Genomic DNA, 21,971 nt, shown 5'->3' with positions numbered 1-21,971 from the left:
TGACTGGCATGGTGTTTTCTCCGGACTGCATCTTACACGTCTTTCTAAGCATTCAGACATTGCAACAGGTCCTAGCAGAAGGTGCATTTCCATCAGGGGACCAAAATGTTTTTTTTTTTTTTTTTTGCTATTGCACATGAATTAGTAAACACCATATTAATTTTTTTCATTCCCTTATTCTCCTGGCCTGCTGTAATAGCATAATTATATTATTCAGCCACCCAGCCGAACTTGCCTTGTGATCACGAAGGTTCTGGTGTAAAGATGCTTCGTCCTTCATGATGCAGAAGTCTTATCTGAGGGGAGGGAACCCTGCTCCAAAGAGGAAAAACAGCCTGTGCATGCCATGAAGCTGTCTGTGAGCCGCCCTGGGTAATCCGCCACGGTCTTCAGAAGACTGGACCAGTAGGGACAAGTTTTACGCAAACAATTGTGACTTTGAAGGTCACAGTGATGGGAAGTGTAGATAGGTGGACGGTATGTGGTGATTTCAAAAGGTTCCCCTGTGTCGAGCTGGCTGTATCAGAAACGTCAGCAATTTTCAAAGCTGTGGATGAAGCACGTAGTAAAGACTACCTTCCTGACCTGCTCTAGCCTCTCCTCATGGACCTGGAGGGGAAATAATGTAATAGGGTGATTAAATATATTATGGGAAATCTAGAGCAAGAAGGTCAAGGGCCAGGTCATGCACCAAACCAGATGAATTTTTGCATTGCTTTTCCACTGTTCCTTTTTGTAACTGGTTTATGTCTACAGGATCAGAGCCTCCCTCTTGAATAATTAATCTTTCTCAAAAACATTAAAAATGTATCTTGTAAGTCTGTGTTTTATGAATTGGAAAAAAAGCGTAAAACCTGCTATGAATGTACAATGACTGGTGGGAGGAGGAAAAAATGGATTTGCTCTACAGATTGCTAAAAAGCTCTGGAAGTGACAGGACGTGCCAGTGCTGAAATGCTGCAGTTCTTTTTAAATGCTGATTTTCCTTGGGAAAAAAAAGCAGCAGACATAGTGAAGTGTAAAATTATGTTGACCTGTATGTCTAGGGTAGGTTGCAACTGAAATACTGTAATAATAAAGTCTAGACATGCAAATTACAGTTTGTGTGTGCTGCTGTACTGATGTTGGCACTTGTTTTCTCTAAGCCAGGTGCCTATCTACAACAATTGCTATGCTTTGAATAACAAATTCTGCCAAAGGGTTCTGGTGTAATACCTGTAATCTCAACTGCAAGCAAAAGTTTTGGGGAAAAATGCTATTAAATCAATTTTTTTAAAAGTTACTAAACATGGGTTTTGCTATCTAGCAGGAAGAAAAAAAAATAAAAAAATGTTATGCTATGTTCACTACAGCTCCACTTTTTCTGTCTTGCCTTCTTTTGTTTAGCTTTTGCCGGTGTTATTGATTCCTCTCTTTGCTCATTTAACAGTGGCAGAGTCATCAAGAAAATGTAGAAGCTGTGAAGAGCTGGCATAAATCAGCATGGCTTCATTCATGCAGGCGAAGCTGTAGGTTTACATGCCATTTGGGGAAATCAGACGTCTAGATTCTGTGATTTTTATTTGCTGCCTTATTTCCATTTCCTATTATTGTACTGGGTTGAAAGCTCACTAACGGTGGTAGAATGCCCAAATCTGCTCTTCTTCATTTCCTCCTCAAGTATTTCTCCTGGAGGAAACAGGAAAATAAAAATTATGGAAGAGTAGCCAACTGTGGCAAAAAAAGCCTGAATAGTAAGAAAATGGTATTGCCTTTCCTACAAGTGGGTTTTCGCAGCAGCCACAGAGGCTATAGCCAGAAGCAAATCGATGATTACGTGGTGAGAAAACACTGGTGGCAGGTGCTGAGCTTCCGTCTGTGAGCTGGTGAACTGTGGTGGTAATTTTTAATGTACTTGGTACAAACATGAAAAATGCAAATAGGGAAGAGGAGTTTTTTTTAATATAAAAAGGAAATTACTTATTGCAAGTTTGTGTATGCATTGATCATAAAAAAATCTGCCTCTATTTTCCATCTCTTGACGCTGCTTTTTTATGCTTGTTTTCAATTTCCTTTAACCTTCATGGTTGCCCTATTATCACTAGGGCATCAGTAGGAAACCAGCATTTCTGATGTGGTACAGCTGTAAAACAAAAAGAATGAGAGCAGGACAATGCCAGTCTAAGAGAATTTAAATCCTTCTCTGTGGTCTCTGCTGCTTCCCCGTGTTATGCCTTGGCATCTGTGGAAGGAGCATGCACCTAAAGACAGACGCAAAAGGTAATGCCAGACTGGGGATGCATCAGCAAAGGCGTTTGCAGATCACATATTAAATTATTCGGCCTGAAACGTTTTGGTGTTACTAGGGGAAAAAATGTAGGGAAAAAAAAAAAAGTCTAAGATTTCATACATCCTTAATTTTCTGCTTTTCAATTATTTTTCCTAGTTTTCCATAATTGCGATATGTTAGCCAAGAATCTAGACCTACATACCATATTATTGTTGTTACTTATCACTAAACAAGATTCCTTTAACAACTTGGTGCCACAATCCCTATGTAGATAATCACAGAATGGTTTGGGTTAAAGACCGTCTGGTTCTACCCTGGCCTTGAGCACCTCCGGGGATGGGGCATCCACAGCTTCTCTGGGCAACCTGTGCCAGGGCCTCACCACCCTCTGAGTGAAGAATTTCCTCCTAGCATCTAGCCTAAATCTCCCCTCTTATAGTTCAAAACTATAATCCCTACCTACCCTATATTTGATAACTAGTTATCCCAAATATTTAAGCGGGGGGGAGGGGGGGGGGGGCGGGGAACAAGAAAAAAAAAAATCACGAATTAGGTTCCTTTCCAAGAAGCTATTTGTTCATGTTATGGAGAAGAGTATCAACATCGATGTAGAACACACAGAGGAATGGTTATGTTATGTTTCACGTTTTTCATCTTGTTACTGTCACCTGGGGACCAGATGCAAGGGTGGATTTCAGGATGGGGGTGCCCAGGCTGTGCCATGCCACAGGCCCCCGTGGCAGCTCTAGGAGCTGCTACTGCACAGGGCAGCCAGGTTGATTCCCTTATGTGTTTTTTAGTTAGTTAGTTTGTTTGTTGTTTGTTTGTTTTTGTTTTTTAATTGCTTAGCCCACTGCGGGGCTGGAAACGTGCATACTGTGTTTTTTCAGATATCTTGTTTCTGTTGCTTGTTTTCTGGGTCTTCATCTGGAGACAGTCAAAGCTTTGTGGTGAAGTGGAATGCTGACCTTATAGGTGAAGAACTTTGTTTTTAAATGTGTAGAGCACTACAAAACACTAGGACACTGTAAAATCACACCTAAGGCACTTTAAGATTCTTCTGAGTTGAATATGTGTGGTGGTTATCTGTAAGACAGGATTGCACGTGATTGGATCCTACCTGAGCTGTGAGTACACATTCATCAAAGCTTTTAAAGCCTGAAGATACACAGAAGGATTCCCAAGAACATTATGTTCCTTGCTGAAAAAAAAGTATAGTTAGACATGCATGTGTCAAATGTACTGGATGAGGATAACGCATCTTCCCTGTAAAGAAACAAGAAAAGTAAATGCAGTATTTTAATTCCTGAGACTAATTATCTGAAATGAAGAGTAGTATTTTTGTTCTACCACAGCCATGAAAAGGCACTTTTGGCCTCCTGTTTCTATATTTTGCACTCCTTGTTTCTATATTCCTTACGTCAGGATGTGTAAGATTCGAAGACGCCAGCATCTGTCTGGTGATCCTCTCCTTAAGGAAAAAGGCAGGAAGCTGTTACGGGAGCGAAAAGGCCTAAAACATCATGGAGGAAAGAAAAGGAAAAGCGGGAGGTAGTGGTTCTTCACCGTGGGGAGGCTGGGAAGTGTTTTCCTGCAGGTACAAAGCCAGTTTCTTCTCTTTCAGCACAGCACCCTCTAGTGCCTTTCCAAACTCTGTATGTGCTTGAGGTGAGACCTGATCCTCTAATGGGAGAACGCGTTCTGTTCAGCTTCAGTTTTCGTTTAGGACCCAGGAATAAACGATCTCTGTAGAGGTGGCTGTCAGTATTGAGAACAAATGGTTAGACTGGAAATATCCTGCATTGACACTCATGAACAGGCAGCTGTGATCTGTTCCGCAGGACCTCACCCGAGCTGGACTAAAGGTTTTCTAGAAAGCTAGCTTGTCTCCTTTAAGCAACCCAAACTCGTAAATGATTCATCGTGCTTGCTGATAGCCTTTTACAGTGCTTAAGTTTGCCTCAGTAATTGCAAACTCCATCATAACTCAAGATAAGAGCTTCACTTCAGCCATCACAGCTTCACTGTAAAACAACCCTTGTTCCCCAGAGCTTCTCCTTCACATGTCTACAGTGAACAACAGAATCCACTTTGCTCCCTTTCCAGGACAAACCTAGAATTAAATTTCCAAGCCTTCTATGTTAAAGCTTATTTGCAAGGCCTGGATTATTTTTTTTATGGCTGTTCTGTAAAACTGTCAACTGTTTGGAGCTGAAAACCATGTTCTAGGAGCAGCGTTTGTGAAGGAAATATATTTCTTGGCGGAGTAGTGTTGGGGTCTCCAGAGGCAATAGCTCGGAGGGGTCTGAGGAAACCAAGAGGAGAGCTTTGAGATGTTTCATTCTGGCATTCACTTGTTTTTTATATGTTTAAACACGGTTTTGGTTTCTTTAATTGGCCAAACCACCAATAGCTTTTGTAGAAGCAGGTGAAATGTCCCTAAACTTATTGATTGTAGTATCTTTTTTATTATTATTATTATTATTTATTTATTTTTATTTTTTTTTTTTTAACTCTTTGGAGGATTCTTTCGGCATTCCTCAGCAGCCACCTTTCACCGAAAACTAAACCTGCAGTTGCTGGTTCGTTAACCATACCCTCTCAACCCTTCCTAGACGCACTTCGCGGTGGCTCCGCGCTCGGTTTGCTCAAAACCACTTTTTTTTTCCCCAAAAAATTTATTAACGAATTAGATGTGCCGCTCGGGCAACCGCTCATTTTGGGTCAGCGGGGAGCGAGCCGACTCCCCCCTCACCCCGCGGCAGAAGCGCTTCCCCTCAGGGTGAGGGAACCGGGGTCGCTTCCCCACAGGGGCGGCCGTTAATGGCGGTTAATGGCGGTTAACGGCCGTTGGGGCCGTGAGGGCGGCAGCTCCGCCATGCCGGCGCCGCCCTTCCGTTGGTGCGCACGCAGCCCGCTGCCTTTCCGCAGCGTCATCCCGGGGGCGGCGTGGCTCAGGGCCCGGCGGGGCGCCGCCGCCGAACGGACCCGGACAGACACACGGCCCCGGCCGCCATCAGCCGCCCTCCTCCTTCCCTCCTGCCCTCCCTCCGTGCCCCGCGGACCGCCGCCGCCATGCCGCTCTTCTCAGGTGAGCCGGGGGGGAAGGGGGGAGCGGCCCGGCCCCGGGCCGTGCCCATGGGTGCCGCCGGCCTGCCGCGTGTGCGAGCTGAGGCTGAGCCCCCTCCCCCGGGCTTCTCAGGGTTCAGAGTTAAAGGGTTTGGTGGGCTGGGGAGCTCCCTGCCTGCTGTAGGGAAAGTTGGCAGGGAGGGATGTGCGGTGGCTGCGTGCCCCGCTGCTCCAAAACGCGAGGGCTGGCCTGGGCAGCGGCTGGGTGCGCGTCCCAGGAAATGGGAAGAGGCTGGGGTTTGGTAAATCCTGCCTGTGCGAAATAATGGATGTTATTTGTATTAAAAAAAAAAAAAAAATAAACCAGCAGGCTGTGCAAATGAGGTGGTGCTTTCTGCCAGTCATACCAAAAAGCCTGGCATTGAGGTGCTGTGCAGGCTAATAACTTACAGCGAGTCTTGTTGATTCTTCCCCGTTACCCATCACAAGCACCATGTATACATAAAATCCTAATCTCTTCCAAAGTTTTTTTTTTTTTTTTTTTTTTTTTTTTTTTTTAAAAAAAATTCCAAGAGTTTGGTGGTGAAAGAAACCCGGAGTGAATTGCCACAGTAGATTTACTTACGAGCTGGACAGGTAGGCAGAAAGATAAAGCTCTCAAAACATGGTATTTTGGCTGCTCACTGTGCACGTAGGGTATCGCTGTGCGCTGTATTTTGCAGACTTTCAGCAAAACGACAGCATGTTGAAGTAGCCTTCTGTACATATGAGAATGATTGATTAAAGAGATCAAAGAAGCGTAACTCTTCTTTAAAAACACAATTTATTCCAGGAGTTTTTGCATTGGTTAGTGCTAGCCTTACCAAAACAAAGTAACTGTGCCTTTGTGTCGCTGCGCCTAACATTTCTGCCAGCAATCCCATTTTCAGCATTGAGAGCTACCCTTGTGTGACCCAGCATCATTTCAATTCTTAATTCCAGCCCTATACCCATACTGGGGTGAAGGCTTTGGGATCTGCAGCCTCTGCGAGGCTGCTGCCTGTGTTTGGTGTGGGTACGTTTTTCATGCGTGCTGCCCAAGCTGAGGAAGGCAGTAACAGCGGCTGCCTTGGCAGTGGCACTGCCAGGTTAACATCACGTTAGGAGGCAGCAGAAGGTGTGCCACGGTGCGGGGCTTGTCTCAGCGTGTGCTTACCACCTCGTGTCACTGCGCGAAACCAACGCTGTGGCTCTCAAAGCTTGGTTTTTAAAGAGCGTATGTTTACCACTGAAGGAGAATTATATAGTTGCTTTGTAGGGATGCCTTTACTAAAAGAGGTCTTTAGCTTGATTATTGACACATCTTAGAGCTGAAAACTGATGTTTTGAGATGGTGTAAAGTCCAAGATTGGAAACACTGGCTCAATCTTGGTAATTCTGTTCTTTTCTATTAGGAAATAACCTAGTTTCAAAATACTTTTGTTTTGCAGTTAATGTGAAATGGGGAAAAGAGAAATTCGATGGTGTGGAGCTTAACACTGATGAACCTCCAATGGTCTTCAAAGCCCAGTTGTTCGCACTGACTGGAGTTCAGCCAGCTAGACAGAAGGTGATGGTTAAAGGAGGAACTTTGAAGGTAGAAATCTCTTTTCTGTATTATTTCTTTATCACGCTGTAACGTAATTAACAATATTTTTAAGTGTTTCCCTAGAAGATCTTTCTTTGTATACTGAGTATACTTTTCACAAGTACTTTGTGATTTGTTGCCTCCTACTAGGAAATATAAGCAAAAGTTTCTTCCTAAATGACTGGGAGGTACTGCTGTTTTAAAACACTTTTTGTCTCGTTTGCCCCAAAATCCGCTCTGCTTGGTGGGGAGGTGTTTTTGTTCCTTTTTAATGTTTGGAATCTGAACGCAACTTTTTAATTTTTAGTTTAAGAAATGCTTAAGAAATACTTAACGTGCTGGAGACTTGCCTCAGTGTAATGCAATATAGACAGCTTTCTTAGAAAATATGTTTACAGCCAAGCAGCGTTAAAGAGCAAATGAAGAGCTGTATTTAAAAGATGGTTTGATTACTTTGTATTTTAGTCAGACAAGACTTGATGTGTAAATCATTTATATTTGGAATTTTGGATGAAGCATAGTTGTATGTTTAGAAATACGTGATTAATATTAATGTCTTTTGGTGGAAAATGATTAACTTCTCTTTTATTTCTTTTCAAATACAGGACGATGACTGGGGAAACTTAAAAATAAAAAATGTAAGTTCTAAGGAATAACTGAATACTTTAAATGCCAAAATAAAACTCAAACTAGTAAAATGTAAAATTCTTGCTTCTATATGAATTCTGTCTTAGCGGGTATTCTTTCTTAAAAATCAGGCCTTGATAAAGGGTAATTGCAGAGTTGTCACAGCTAAGCATTCTTACTAAGTCCTTACCATTGATTTGTAAAAATAATAATAAAGAAAAAAAATTAGCATCAGCAGAGAAATTACACAATCTTTGTGAATTACTGGAGTATCTTTCTTTCTTACAAGAAACGTGCTGGGTCAGATGAGTGGGCCTTCCGTGTAGTCTGTCTGTGCCCATGATAATAAGCGATGTTATTTAAGAGAATTTGTGAACCTGGGCGCTGGCTGTGGTCCGTTGCGCTTGTACGTCAGAATCCTTACATTAGGAATGCTGAAGTTACTGCTCTGCCTATTTCCTTTTTTAACAACCCACAGAAAGGCATCTCCTGTACTAGATAGCTGTTCTTTAAAAAGAAAGCCACCAGTAATGCTTATTCCCACCTTTGAATTTGTTCAAAAAAAGAGCAAAAAGTGAACATATCTGTGTTTCTTACCTATGTAATATTGTAACAGGGAACCAGAAAGATTTTTCTGTTTTTGATCGTTTTCATTTCTGTAGGTATCTTGTAACATCTGTTTGGTACAGGTTTTACTCCAGTTCTTTATTGAGCAGATTGAGTAAGTTAGCGTGACTCTTACCCTCGTTATTAGTTCCTGAGCAGCTCGTAGCAGCCTGTAGCAATAAGTTGCAGCTCATGTAGCGGTCATTAAGCAAAAACTCCAGAATGTAATACTCTTGTCCTTTTCTGCATACTGTTACGCTTATAGCTGCCTTATTTATTTTAACAATGTTATATACAACTTCTAGGGATTTATTTACATTGTGAAAGCAGTTTCTGTCTCTTCTGTTGCCCATCTTTCTCCTTAGCACCTTATTTTTCAGGGCCTGCAGATAGCCGTTTTCTCTCCCTTTAATGTATAGCTCTATCCCCGTTGAATACTGACAGACTCCTTTACCTTGTAATAGTCCGGCAGGCATGGTAACAAGATTTTTTTCCCCCTGACTGTTATATTGTCCTCATGCCTGAAGTGACTTTTTGTTAAGTTTAACATCCTCAGAATGCTTTTTAGATAACTAGAAAATTATAGCCTTTTTTGAGAGAGATTGAGAGACTTTTTTTTTTTGAATCTATTTTCTAGGGATGTATACCTGTAAGAAACAGTACCATATCAGCTCTGTAAACTAAGAGGAAGATCTAGTTTATCTTAGGGGAAGTACATGAAATATGTTAAGACCTTAATGATTTTTTTAAAGGAAGTAACTGAGCTTAAATACTTACTACTATTTTTACTGTCTTTCAAGGGGATGACCTTACTAATGATGGGCTCTGCAGATGCACTCCCAGAAGAGCCCATTGCTCGACCCGTCTTTGTAGAAGACATGACAGAGGAGCAGTTGGCTTCAGCTGTAAGCATATTCTCAACTTCAGTTTCTTGTAAACCTTTGAAAAAATGGCAAGTTTTTAAGAACTTGTAGTTGCTTAAAAGTACATTTTGAAATGGTAATTCTTTGGTTGAGTATTTATAGCTTCTTAAACACAAAATTTACACAGATGACCCAGTGATGGAAGTCTGGAACATATTTTAAAAGTCAAATAACTAATGCTATTTTTTCTTTAGAAAATTTACTAAACTGCACACTTAAAAATAGCATCACTGATGCTTTTGAAGACAAATTTTGTATTACCCTTGCCGTATTGTTGTCCATAACTCTTATCTGAATAAGAGCTGTTAGACGTGCAAAGTGTTTACTGCCTTCTTTGTATCTGTGAAGGGAAAACATGTTTGGTTTGTGGTTTTGTTTGTTCTTGTAAGTAATGTTATATCAGGTAAACTTTTCTTTCCAAAATGAAGATAGTTTTGATGTTGCTGGATTAGATAAGTTTTCCCGTATGGAAATAGAACCATTAAAATACATGATTTTCCCTGACAACTGCTCAAATATGCAGGATTTTTACAAAACAAAGAAACAAAGTGCTATTATGTTGTGATTTATGGTTGTTTCTGAAACTGGTTAGCTTAATTATTAGCTGGCCTTCACATTTGTCAGAACTTCAGAAATTAACAAATTGTGTAAAAAGATCAGATCTGTTGCCGACTTCTGGAGAAGGATTTAAAGAATGCTTTTTGTTTCTAGCTATGAACTTCATCCCATTCAGAGTTCTACTGGAAACTGATTTTAATTAAAACATCAGTGTAGGTCACAGAAGTATTTGTGGAAATGTGATGGAAGTAGAATTTTAAGGTCAGAATTTGAATTAGATCATAAATGAGCTTTCTAAATGACTCCCATACTTGAACAATATGCTCGTTAAACTAAACATGCACGGGAAAAAAACATAAAGCATTCCTGGATGTCCTCTAAAAGCAACAAATTGTGAAATAGATTAATATAAGCAGAAAATGGCTCAGGAAAACTCAATAACATAGTCTGATGGAATATTCCAGCTTTTGTGCTTCTCTGATCATTCATTTTCTTGCGAGTTGCTGTCAGTTTATAGCATTTATGAAAAAATGGTTACGCATCTCTCTCAGACCTTTAAGCACCCTTGTAAATTTTTTGGTAGATGGAATTACCATGTGGATTGACAAACCTTGGCAACACTTGCTACATGAACGCTACAGTTCAGTGTATCCGCTCTGTGCCAGAAGTGAAAGAGGCCCTTAAAAGGTAGGATTTGGTGTAAAAATACCATGACTAGAATGTTTTCTTCAGCTTAGGAAATAGTGTTAAGAAGACTTCCACAAAATGCCTGCTATGGATTATCATAACAATAAGATTTTCTTAAAATCTATTAAGGATTAAGCTAATGATTAATTAAACTTTATCCTATGGCTTTGCTAGTCTATGCTTTAAAAAAAAAAAAAGACTTAGGACTGTGTGTTTTTTGGAACTGGCTTTTAATGGAGAGAATGAGGTTTGCCTAGCCAAAAAATAACTCTTGCGAAGACTTGTTTAAAACGCTTAAACAAGCCTGCTGAACTCTGAACCCTCGTTTCTGTGTTTGTTCGTATGGCCTGGTTTTGTATGAAAGGAGTGTGTGGGAGTCCTGTTCCTTTGAAGAACACATTATATATATTTTAATGGCTTTGTTGAATAATGTGTTTTCAGTTTTATAATATGAAATATGTTGACCTTTTGGTACTTGGAGATGAAACGGGAAGCTTTGTGATGGATCCGTGGGCATTACTGTGGCAGCAAACTGGAAGAAGTTGGAGTTTGTGTGATGTGGATGTGTAGGGAACAGAAGCCATGTCTGTAAGAATCTACCTTATTGGTTTTGATTGTAGAGTAACTTTTCTGACAGATTTTTGTGTGATTCTGGACTGAAATATGGAAGAGAGGTTTTTTTTGGTGAGGAATCTACAAGAGACTCTTGGGAAAATTCTAAAGATCAGATTAAGAAAAAATGTGTGGCAGTATCAGCCTGGATTTGTCCTCCAGATGAGTTATAATTAAAGAACCATCAGTATTTAAAGATTGTGAGGATTAGGTAGAACTTTGCTGTCTTGGTTAAATTGATTTCCTTAAAATACAGTGCTTTCTTGGTACCTTGGTATTTAACTGGATGTTCTATACTAATCAGAATAAACACTAATTATTCAAGTACTTAAATTTTCTCCACTCTATTAGCAAGTGAGCCTCGACTATTCAGCACTGGGAACTATTTGTGAAGTAGGGGAGCTCTGTTTTAAACCTTTTTCTTGCTTTTTGGTGTTGTCGTTTTCGAAAAGTCTGTTTATTTCTGTGTGATACTACACGGAATCAGAGTGTTTGACAAATGGGATGTACCAAATGCCATAATGTACCCTCTAAAGCTGGCAGATTGCAGTACAAGATGTGGCCTTTTTGTCTGTGGGAAGTCAGGGTCTGTAGACTCCTGCTCTGTTTGCCACCAGAGAGTTGGCCTTTATTTGGCCTTCTGTGCTTGATAATGGTATGGAAGGGTATATGGCAGTGGGAGAGGGGTGAATGGTCTTAAACGAGAAAATTTATTAGTATGGCTTCATTTTTCATCATCCGTTTAGTTGATCTCTGCAAGGGTGTTCCCATTTTTGTAGCGTGACAGGAGGCCAGCTTCCTGCTCATCATCTGGCAATGAGCAGGATTTTTAAAGTTCAGTCTGAGATTGCACCAGAACGCACCCTCCTCCTGCTTGAAGGCCCCTTGACATTATCAGAAGAGACAATATGTTTTCCTGTGTGGGAATAGAATCATTAAACTGTGTGGTTTTCCCTGACAACTACTCAAATATGCAGGATTTAAAAAAAAATAATAAAAAGCTATTATGTTGTGATTTATGGTTGTTTTTTAAAGTGGTTAGTTTGATTATTAGCTGGCCTTCGCATTTGTCAAAACTTCAGAAATTCTTTGAGGATCTGGAGATCCTTCGAGAAAGCCATCTGTTCCTCATGCAGGTGGTAAATGAAGGAATCATTTAATGAGGAGTAGTAGGTCCTGGTGGTGTGGGTAGGCTTGCATACTTTTCCAGAGTGGGAAATGCCTCTCCTCCTCCAAAATGTGTCACCTCTCCCTGTTTTACTTCTGCTGTGGAAGGAGGAAGACTGCTCTCCAACTCTGCGTTTTAGCTGACATCTTTCCTTGAAGGTTTTTTCTTCCCATGCGTCTAAAGCAGTGCGGCAAACGTTTCAGAAATCAGGTAGCTTCTATTCAGAATTTTTCTCAGTCTCTTTAAAAACAGAATGCTTCTTTGAGACAAATGGATTGGGGAAGTAGCACTTAACGTGTTCTCAAGGATGCTAATTTTCTGTGTGCCAGTGCTCCCGTGCATTGCTTGCAGAGTAACAGAGACTTTGGTTTGAGTAAATCTTTTCTTCCATTACTTCCATTGTAATGATTGAGTTCTTTTGATAGATTTGGTTAAATCTGACTGCCACCTGCTTTGATTGAAAAACTTGAGTGCTCTTTGTGATTGAGTGTGACTACTTAACCAATTGTTCTTCTCTTTCAGGTATGGTGGTGCCTTAAGAGCTTCAGGAGAAATGGCCTCTGCTCAGTACATTACTGCAGGTTGGTGTTTAGACAAAAACATAGGCTGCTAGGGTACTGTCTGATTTCCTGGTGACTAGAGATGAAAATTGCAGTTAGAGCTCTCCGTATGTTTCTTTAGTGCATATACTTTAGGAATTTCAGATCTGGAGAGCTCACTTTACTCGTTACTCAGTATCTTTGAAGGTTAGACTATGGCTGCAAAGCGTGCATCGCTGCGTGGTACGGAGCTGCACACTAGGAGAAATATATTCAAACGTTAGCTAGGTTTAGATACAAAGCATTCATATCTGTTACTGTTTTACATGTAGGCATAAGGTTACTGGAAATTTCTAAGTGACTGCGTCCATCTGCTGATCTGATCGTTTTGTGCCGAAATATTTGTGAGCAGCTGTAGGCTAGTACCGTACCCCTCGCATATATATTCCATTGATACATTTTAACGTTTTATTGGCTGAGCATTACTGTCAGGGTGGTAGCTGATGCTTTATCGGTGGTCTCAGCCTTTACCCTACTGCTGCAGATTTCATAACTGAAACAAAGCGGTATCTTCCAAAGGGAAGTTCCTCCTTACTGTGTTGATCTGGGTGCTCACACTGTGGGAGCTCACCATGGCCCCTTACCTCCATGTTCTAACTAGAATTCTAGTTAGACCCCTTACACTTGAACAAGGGTATTATTTGTCCACTTTTTCTTTTTTCACTCTATTTCATTGCCCCACTAAGATGCTGGGCCAGGACACTGGGATTTCTACCAGTCCATTTAAGGAAAAACAAAACAATATAAGGAAGGAAAGGTCCAGTTTGTGGGTATGCCTGCTGATCGAATTTTGGGGTGGTAAGTTCAATGGTTACTCTATACAACCATGCCTGCCCCTCCCCTTTCCACTGCCTTTACTTTGTCCCTTATTTTCTTTTTAAGATGACAACTGTACCTTTTTAGGAGTCGTAGTCGTTTAAGATCTGAGTAAATCTTACACAACTCTTTAGTGCTGGGCTGGTCAAGAACTCCTGCATGACGCTTAGGGCATTTTTTTTAATTGTTTATATCAATTGTCCCTCTTACCAAAGTCACTGAAGGTATTCCTTAGAGAGAGGCAGGAACTGACCTTGGTTCCTTGTGATCTTGATTCATCAGTTCCAGGTGAATCATTCAGTCATTAATCTCTCCGCTTGTAAATTAGTGAAGACGCAGACCATTGCCTACCTCACAGGGTTGTTGTGAGGGTTAACGGGTATCTGAAGTGATTTGTGGAGGTAAAATGCTATAACATGGTTAGGTGAGATGTATAGAGTAGTGTGTCTGGGGCCAAAAAGAAAGCCCTGTGTGTTGTCATGCAATTGGTATCATTCATGGAATTACACATAGTTAGGAACTGTCTGCACATATGCACACGGATATTTGTTTTCCTGGATGTTAAGTAAAGCATGAGTGTTTTCTAGATATTTTAGTTGGGGAAAATGTATTTTGGTTTTGAGTAGCTGGTGAAACTCGAGCTGCTCTAGAGTATAGATCGTGAACACCTTCTGGTTTTTCCAGGTGTTGTCCTACTGTGAAAACGTTGCTCCTCAGTTGAATGTTAAGTGAAATCTGAACTGTTCAAAAATGTTTTTCTTTTAGCAGCCAGGAAAGACAAGGCACTACGTGCCAAGCTCAGATTTGTCATCTTTACACTTGCAAAGTCATGTTCACAAATGAGCTGTTAGGTGCACCTGTTCTTCCACCTGGAAAATTTCACCCTGTTTTGGAAAGATCAAATTGGACACTGTTAAATGATCGATCTTTAAATGTTGCTGTCATCATACTGTTATTTTTAAACTTCCTGAAATGTTTGAATTTTTTTCCCACTTCTCACAATAATCACTTTTTTTCAAGCTCTTAGGGACTTGTTTGATTCCATGGATAAAACTTCCTCCAGTATCCCGCCTATCATTCTTCTGCAGTTTTTACATATGGCCTTCCCACAGTTTGCAGAGAAAGGGGATCAAGGACAGTACCTTCAGCAGGTAAGGAGCGATTATTAGCTTGTTCTTTGAAAAATCTGTATTATCTTGGTAGTCAAGAACACAAATATGTTAACATTCTCCTGCTGTTAAAATAATTTATTCCACTGTGCTTTTATATTCTCTAGAAAAGTTGAATGCAATCTAGGTATGAAAATGTAAGCTGGAATAGGGATAAATTCTTAGTTAAGGAATCTTTATTTTGTTTTACAGCGTGTAGATGGATGGTTTTAATACTGTTTATTCAGCCATTCTGCCACTAGCCACATTTAACGTTGTGTTGCTGTCCTAGGATGCCAATGAGTGCTGGGTGCAGATGATGAGGGTACTACAGCAGAAGCTGGAAGGCATAGAAGGTGATACAGTGATGGAGGTAATTGTAGTCTTGCTCTACTGGAGTTTGGATTTATAATATTTTACTTGCACTTCATGTACATTTTTTGTTAAGAGTCATCTCTTCCGAGTTCTTTAATATGTGTCTGTAGTCCAGGAAGTGAAATTATTTTCTGGTATGTCTGATCAGCATATTGCTGTCTGTATAAATATATGGTATAAATGCATTTGTCTTAGAATTTTTACGCTGCATGAGGAGATCGACTAGGAGAAAATGCACCTGTTGAAAGGTGAAAGAAAAGACTTCAAAGACTTTAAATAAATTGGGGTTATTTTGTCTGTGAAGACAGCTGTCTTTACCTGCTATCTAAAGTTACATCATAAGAGAATTTGTTTTACAGACAGATTCTGGAGCTGCCGCAACAACTTCTAAAAAGAAGAGCTTAATCGATCAGTTCTTCAGCATTGAATTTGAAACAGCGTATCCTAAACACTAAGGCAAGGCACAAAGAATGACAACAGTTTTGCGCTTCGGTAATTGAGTGCAGGGGGAATGAAAAACATCCAGAATAGCGTAGAAAATAAAAATGCTTGTTGGGTAAAAGAGGCAATGATGTGTTGCAGGAGTACACAGCAGGTAAAATTAAGTTTCCATATACTTTGAGAGAGGAGGAAGAAAAGTAATGGAAATTTACAGGGGAAAAAAAAGCACTGATTTTAAATACCAGACTTTCTCCCCAGGAAATATTTCCAGTTATCTGATTCAGGGGTGCTGAGACGCTTCATCCAAATAAAAGTAATTACCTTCCGAAGTAGTATTTTTTTGGCTTATCAGGAAGTGTTGCTGATAATTTTGGTACACTAAACATGGACAAATGATGACTTGATATGAGATTGGTTTCTTAAGAAATAAGTTAGATATGTAATTATTTAAAAGTAAGAAATTAATTCAGCTCACAACTTCCTGGTAGCTTTTTGTACAGTGAGAACAAAAAGCAGAAGGCCACTTGGAGCATGCGTGTCATACCAACCAATTACTCTTCTCCCTCCCAAAATCCTGTCCCTTATTAAATTCACCATCGCTTTTCAGAAAGATTTATACTGTGAACTTTGCTCTTTTGCTTTTTTTTTTTGCTCTTTTTGCTCTTTTTTTTTTTTTTTTAAGGTGAGTCATGCATCTCTCTCTCCCTATCCCATGCAGTTTGTTATTCCTGAAGTAGCTGGGAGGAGCAGAGTGAACAGCTAAGAGGAATAATGCATAGGCTGATGGCAGGAAAAAGGGACTTGGTAGAAAAGCTTTGCTGCAAGCCTTAGGAAGTGTTATTAAGGCAGCAACGTTTGTAGAATAGGTGCATTCAGAGCAGTCAGAAAAATACCTCAGTAAAAGGAAGTGGATGAAAGAAGAGAGTTAGTGAAAATATAGAAGAAGGATGGGTGGAATGGTTAGGGGAACAGGTAGAAAATAACGAAGAAATGGGCTTAATTTCAGTGAAGAGGACACATGCAAGGCAGAGAAAGGAGGTCGTGCGGAGTTAAAGAAATGGGAAGTCTGGCCAGCAGCAGGAGTAGAAGTTGTTTATAATTAATAATATCACAGAAGGGCTTCAAGACTTGATATTGGCAGCTAGTTTGTATGGTCTGTGACCTGGTAGGGGGGAAGAAAAAAGCAGTCCTTGGAAGCTTAGGTAGTGATTGAAAACTTACTTTGATATGCTGCCTGCCTCAGCTGTCGCTTGTGGTTAGATACAAGGAACAGACTGGTCCGAAGGAGTGTCTGTTTCAAATCTTCATTTTTATACTGGTAGAAGTCGAAGTGCTGTGATGCATAAGCACAGGATTGTCTTATTTTAATTACTGTGCCATTCAGCGTGTTACTTTCACCATAGCAGTAGTTCAGCTCTTGGTGGTTTTCCTTAATTTTGTGAAGCATGAAATGTACGGAAGCTGAAGAAGAGGAAGTAACTAAGGGAAAGGAGAATCAGCTTCAGCTTAGCTGCTTTATCAATCAAGAAGTGAAATATCTGTTTACAGGATTAAAGTTGGTAAGTCGTTACAGCTTTCTGTTTAATTGAAATTCTAAACGGCCTGTTTTTTGCAGTGATGTTTCTTTCTTTTTTCATTTATGCCTGACTTGGAATTCACATCTGCTGTCCAGGCTTTACTGAGTTCCAAGATTTTTTGGGGTTGTTGTGTGGATAGAAGTGAACATGAATTACACATTAATATAAAGCAGACTTCAGAGACTTTTTGTTTTTGGATCCTGATATGGTCTCCCTCATGCAGGTATCCAAGTGCAAGCCAATTTATTCCTTGTAAGCCAGCTGAGCAATTTTTTTTTACACTTTACACAAATCATACTTTAGACTGAGCGGTATCGTGAATTAAACATGCTGTAAATGGTTCTCCAAAAGTCAGTTTGAACACAGGGTAGTGTTTCGATTGCTGCGTTTGACGAGGGAGAAACAAACAAAACAGGTAGTGGAACAACTAAGCTTAATTTCCGTTTTGCAGACTGGGGAGTTGGGGTAATTTTCCATTAAACAACATCATCTGTAAGCTCTTTATTTAAATAGGGCTTCTTAAGGTGGTCTGCGTGTGCATTTGTATATACTTCTAAGCTTTTGGTTTGTTTTTGAGAATTTGAAGGAGCAAGGAGAGGATTTACTACAAAACTTTGTAGTAACTGCTCCTACGGAGTATTAGTGTAAGAATAAGTTTGTAAGCAGTGATTTGGTTTGTACAGGATTGGACCAAGTTGCACGGTTCTCAGATAATCTTTGCATCTGCTCTTTATTTTTTTGAAAGAACTTAGAAGGAAAACCAAGATCAATAGTTAATGCTTACAGATTATAAAGATTATGAAAAAAGAAACCCCACTTTCAGGCCAAAAAGGTAGTCTAGAATTCTTATGGGGATTTTACAGGATCCTTATATAGGATTGCCTGTAGCAATGAGAGTCCCACCACTGCCAACCAGGTCAGTCTTTCCCTGAACTTGGAGAAGGCCCTGGAAGCAGAGTATCACCACCTCTCTCCTGATATATACAGCTCTGTCTACTTTAGATTGACAGTTAAAAACTGCAAATACTCATGCCACAGGAAACTTCAAAATTTTCTTTCATTGTGTTCCAGGCATGGCACGACACGTTCATAACCAAATCCAGATTCTTAAACTGCAAGAGAACCACATTTTGCGAAATAAAATTTGCTGCAGAGAGAAGCGTAGCGGTGTTAGGTCTCATGAATGATGACTGTGGAGCTGAACAAATGAATGGCCATGGCCGTTGTGTCAAGGAATTTCAGAATTCCTGATGATAGCAACAGAATAGATTGGCAGAATAAGATTTAGTTTGTTTATCCATGTCAGGCTTTAAGATGTGTGTTTTATGATAAGTGTGTCTGTTATTTTTTTTTTTTGAACAGCGTCTTCAAGAGGAAATCACCAAACTCTCTCCGACTTTGCAGAGAAACGCACTCTATATCAAATCTGTGAGTGGTACTTCTGTTGCTCTCTCTATGATACAGCACACGATGGTAGAGTACATACACTACTCTCTAGAGCTACAAGATGGGAGGGCTTGTTTAATTCCTTTATGTTGCAAGTATGTTCCCACAACACCTTATAATTTAGGATGAGTAGTGTATAAGGTAGACATGATCTGTGAATATCTGAAGTAACAGCGTCTTCTAAACTTTTTTTTTTTTAGTCTAAAATTAGTCGCTTGCCAGCGTACCTGACTATTCAGATGGTTAGATTTTTTTACAAAGAGAAAGAATCTGTGAATGCCAAAGTTCTTAAGGTGAGTTTTCTGCATGGTAAAGTTTAATTCTTTATGCTTTTCATCATCGGTAGATGATTTATACCTGCAAATCATTTACTGAATTGCTTGCTTTAAAATTACTTTTACATTATTTAAAATATTAACAGTGTAAATGCATTGCTTGAGACAAAGCAGTTTTGTTCCCAGTTGTGATGGTACATGGTGAATTGTACTACCAAAATAAACTGGGGAAGACGGAAGTAAGGGACAGAAATGAATTTGCTCCAGTGCCATTAGAATTTTTTACCTCTCTGTACTTCAGTTAATGGTTTGTTTATATCAAATGAGACATGCTTCCGTGGAAAGTACTGTAGTCCTTTACGCGAATGCTATCCACAAAGGTTATTTTACACACTAAAGTAGATCAAGCTGTCATAATATATGATGAGTTGCAATTAATTGGACTTAGTGACTTGTTCTCCCACGGGAGAACAATTCAATGTGGAATACTAAATTATCCTAATAATATTTGTGCTTTTCGCTTCCTAGGATGTTAAGTTTCCTCTTATGTTGGATGTGTATGAGCTGTGTACGCCAGATCTTCAGGAAAAAATGGTTTCTTATCGATCAAAATTCAAAGATCTAGAGGACAAAAAAGTAAATCAGCAGCCAAAGAATGTAAGTCTTACGGCATTGTCATGGGCAGTTTGTTCAGAAATGTCATTCATCTGCAGTGCTTTTAAACATATCCGAGCGTTGATACTATGGGCCAAAGCATTACATGTTTTTTTCTAGCATCTCTTAATCTAATCAGGTTCTTTGATCATGTTCACTGCAGGATCTCTGTACAACCCTTCTATGTTCTAATCGGAGTTACAGTGATGAAATGAATTATGTTACTGATGGTGTAAAAAGCTCTTTAGTTTCATGTTACACTTAAGCATAACACCTTGACGCTGTTGTGTTTATATACACTAGGCCAATCAACTCATCAGTTGATCGTAATTCAGTGTTCAAAGTGTTCTGCTTGAAAAAAGGGAGTGTGACTGTTTCCCTTTTAAAATACTTTTTAATAGATCAGGGAAACTCTGACTCTGTTCCTGGTGGGTCAGCTTTGGGACTGGAGTCAGTAGGAGCAGGGTGTAGAACCATGCAACTGCTTGCAGGATTGTGCGCTTGATAGTCATGTTACTGCTAAAACCAGTGCTGGGCATCACTGCATGTAGAACATGGAGAGCTTGTTTGGGTAGCCAAAAAGCTGGGAAAACCCTGCCTTTGTGGAAAAACTCCCCCTGAAGGAACTAAGGGTTCTGGAGGCTTTCAAACATGAGAATTCAAATGTTCCTGGGAAAATACATGTACAGTTTGGTTTTGTATATCAGAATATATGCATGTGTATATATGTATAGGATTGCACTAAAGCTTTTTCTCCAAAGCATTTCCACTTTAATTTGGCATATTTTGTTTTCTAGTCTAGTAAAAGCGATGGTGCACAGAAAGAAGTTAAATATGAACCCTTCTCTTTTCCTGATGGTGAGTATGGAGGGGACGCGTAGCTGTTTTAAAGTGACTTCCCATAAAACGCATGCTTAAGTGAATCCGATAGTAGGAGTACTTGAGAACCCTGTTTATTTTGTTTTTTTCTAGTGCCCTTGAATATTAGTCTTCAGAAAGTGACAGAAATGTAAGAACCTGAAAGATTAGGCAAGTTAAAATGCCACTCAGTTGACACGACTGTCGTCCATCTGACACGTTGATCTATAGGAAAATGTGCACCTAAGAGACATTAGCATGTAACGTGCAGTTGTTTGGTGAGCTTCCTTGTCAGTGGGAGGGGGAAGCTGAAATGGAAGCAAAAACTTGAGGAGGACTTGTTAAGGCTGAGCCTGCCCAGAAGCATCACCTTTACTGACCATCCATCATCTGTTCAGTGCTTTGGGCTTACTGCATTTGCACTGCATCCAGGATACAAATTTATGTCATGAAAATGCCCAACGTTCCCTGTTTCTTCAGGGAATAGCCTGTCTCAAAGCTGCTGCTGTTAGTTCACAGGGATTTAGAACCATGCTGTAAGTGGGGTTTTACACAGCTTCACTGCTGTAGCTGTGTAAACGTGGCTGTTAGCCACACTGGCTAACAGGTTACAGGGCTGCATGCTGTTAAAAATGCTAAGGTTCTGCCATGTAAACCTGAATTGACTCTTTTTTTTTTTCCCTTCTCCTTCAGATATTGGGTCTAATAATTGTGGCTATTATGACCTGCAAGCAGTGCTAACACATCAAGGCAGATCAAGTTCCTCTGGGCATTATGTGTCTTGGGTTAAAAGGAAACAAGGTAAAAATAAAAATGGAGTAAAATAAAACAGCACGTCAAAGGAGGAAGCTGGGAAGGGTAGTTAAGGGGCTGTTGAGCAGCCCTCAATTTTATGTGCCTAAATTACAAATAATCCCCTTGTTTTTCTTGCAGATGAGTGGATTAAGTTTGATGATGACAAAGTCAGCATTGTTACACCTGAAGACATTTTGAGGTTATCTGGGGGTGGCGACTGGCATATAGCTTACGTTCTACTCTACGGGCCTCGCAGAATTGAAGTAATTGAAGATGAAGCTGAACAGTAGTCTTCAGTTCGAGTCATTCTGCCTAGGTGTGAAATAAATGTTGATTACTGATCACTTCTTTAACCCCAGAGCTTTAGCAAGTGGATACCTAAATTTGTTCAAACCTTTTCATGTGAAGAGGGAGATTGGTTAAAAACTGATCCATGTACCAGTTAGTCACTGCTGGACTGGGCTGCCCACTGTGGTGGTGACAAAACTTAAAATAGCTTTAACGTCTTGCAGAAAATAATTTTTTAAAACAAGTCTCTTCCCCCTCCCTTCCCTCCTCTCTAATGTCATCAAGTATTTATTACACACCTACTCTCACATTTGTTACTCTTGCATGGTTCGTACAGTTCATCAGCTGTCCATCCTTGGCCTTACCTGGCAGCCGTGTCGGGAAGGTGGAAGACAAAACTGTTGCCTCGTTGCGTAACTCAGTGCTGCTGCCCATAGCCACCAACCATGGCTACAATCAAGTATTTGTCCAGCCTGACCTGCTGATTCAGTCTGTTCTGTTGCTGGCATTTCATGACTTGGAAATAAATTGTGATCAACAATGTGTCTCCATTAAAAAGAAGTTCATGTCTGGA

General features: G+C 40.1%; 1 protein-coding gene across 1 annotated transcript; it reads left to right on the top strand.

The window, feature by feature from the left end:
• The first annotated feature begins 5,204 nt into the window (after nt 1-5,204).
• Nucleotides 5,205-21,971, top strand: USP14 (ubiquitin specific peptidase 14). Its single transcript, XM_032182184.1, has 16 exons — nt 5,205-5,360; nt 6,808-6,953; nt 7,550-7,582; nt 8,978-9,082; nt 10,242-10,345; nt 12,648-12,706; nt 14,561-14,691; nt 14,981-15,061; nt 15,423-15,502; nt 16,949-17,063; nt 18,444-18,509; nt 18,728-18,820; nt 19,331-19,459; nt 20,254-20,314; nt 21,008-21,115; nt 21,248-21,971. Exons 1-16 carry the CDS (start codon nt 5,345-5,347, stop codon nt 21,397-21,399), a joined length of 1,479 nt encoding a protein of 492 aa, XP_032038075.1. The 5' UTR covers nt 5,205-5,344; the 3' UTR covers nt 21,400-21,971.

This window comes from Aythya fuligula, chromosome 2 (genome assembly GCF_009819795.1).
Source record: "Aythya fuligula isolate bAytFul2 chromosome 2, bAytFul2.pri, whole genome shotgun sequence".
In the NCBI taxonomy this organism is placed as follows: domain Eukaryota; kingdom Metazoa; phylum Chordata; class Aves; order Anseriformes; family Anatidae; genus Aythya; species Aythya fuligula.
This window is presented reverse-complemented; position numbering and strand designations above follow the sequence as displayed.

Excerpts from the sequence above, each read along its gene's own strand:
- USP14 (XM_032182184.1), top strand. Across the intron at positions 6,954-7,549 it reads TTAAAGGAGGAACTTTGAAG|GACGATGACTGGGGAAACTT; the intron begins GTAGAAATCTCT and ends TTTCAAATACAG. Across the intron at positions 18,510-18,727 it reads ACGCACTCTATATCAAATCT|TCTAAAATTAGTCGCTTGCC; the intron begins GTGAGTGGTACT and ends TTTTTTTTTTAG.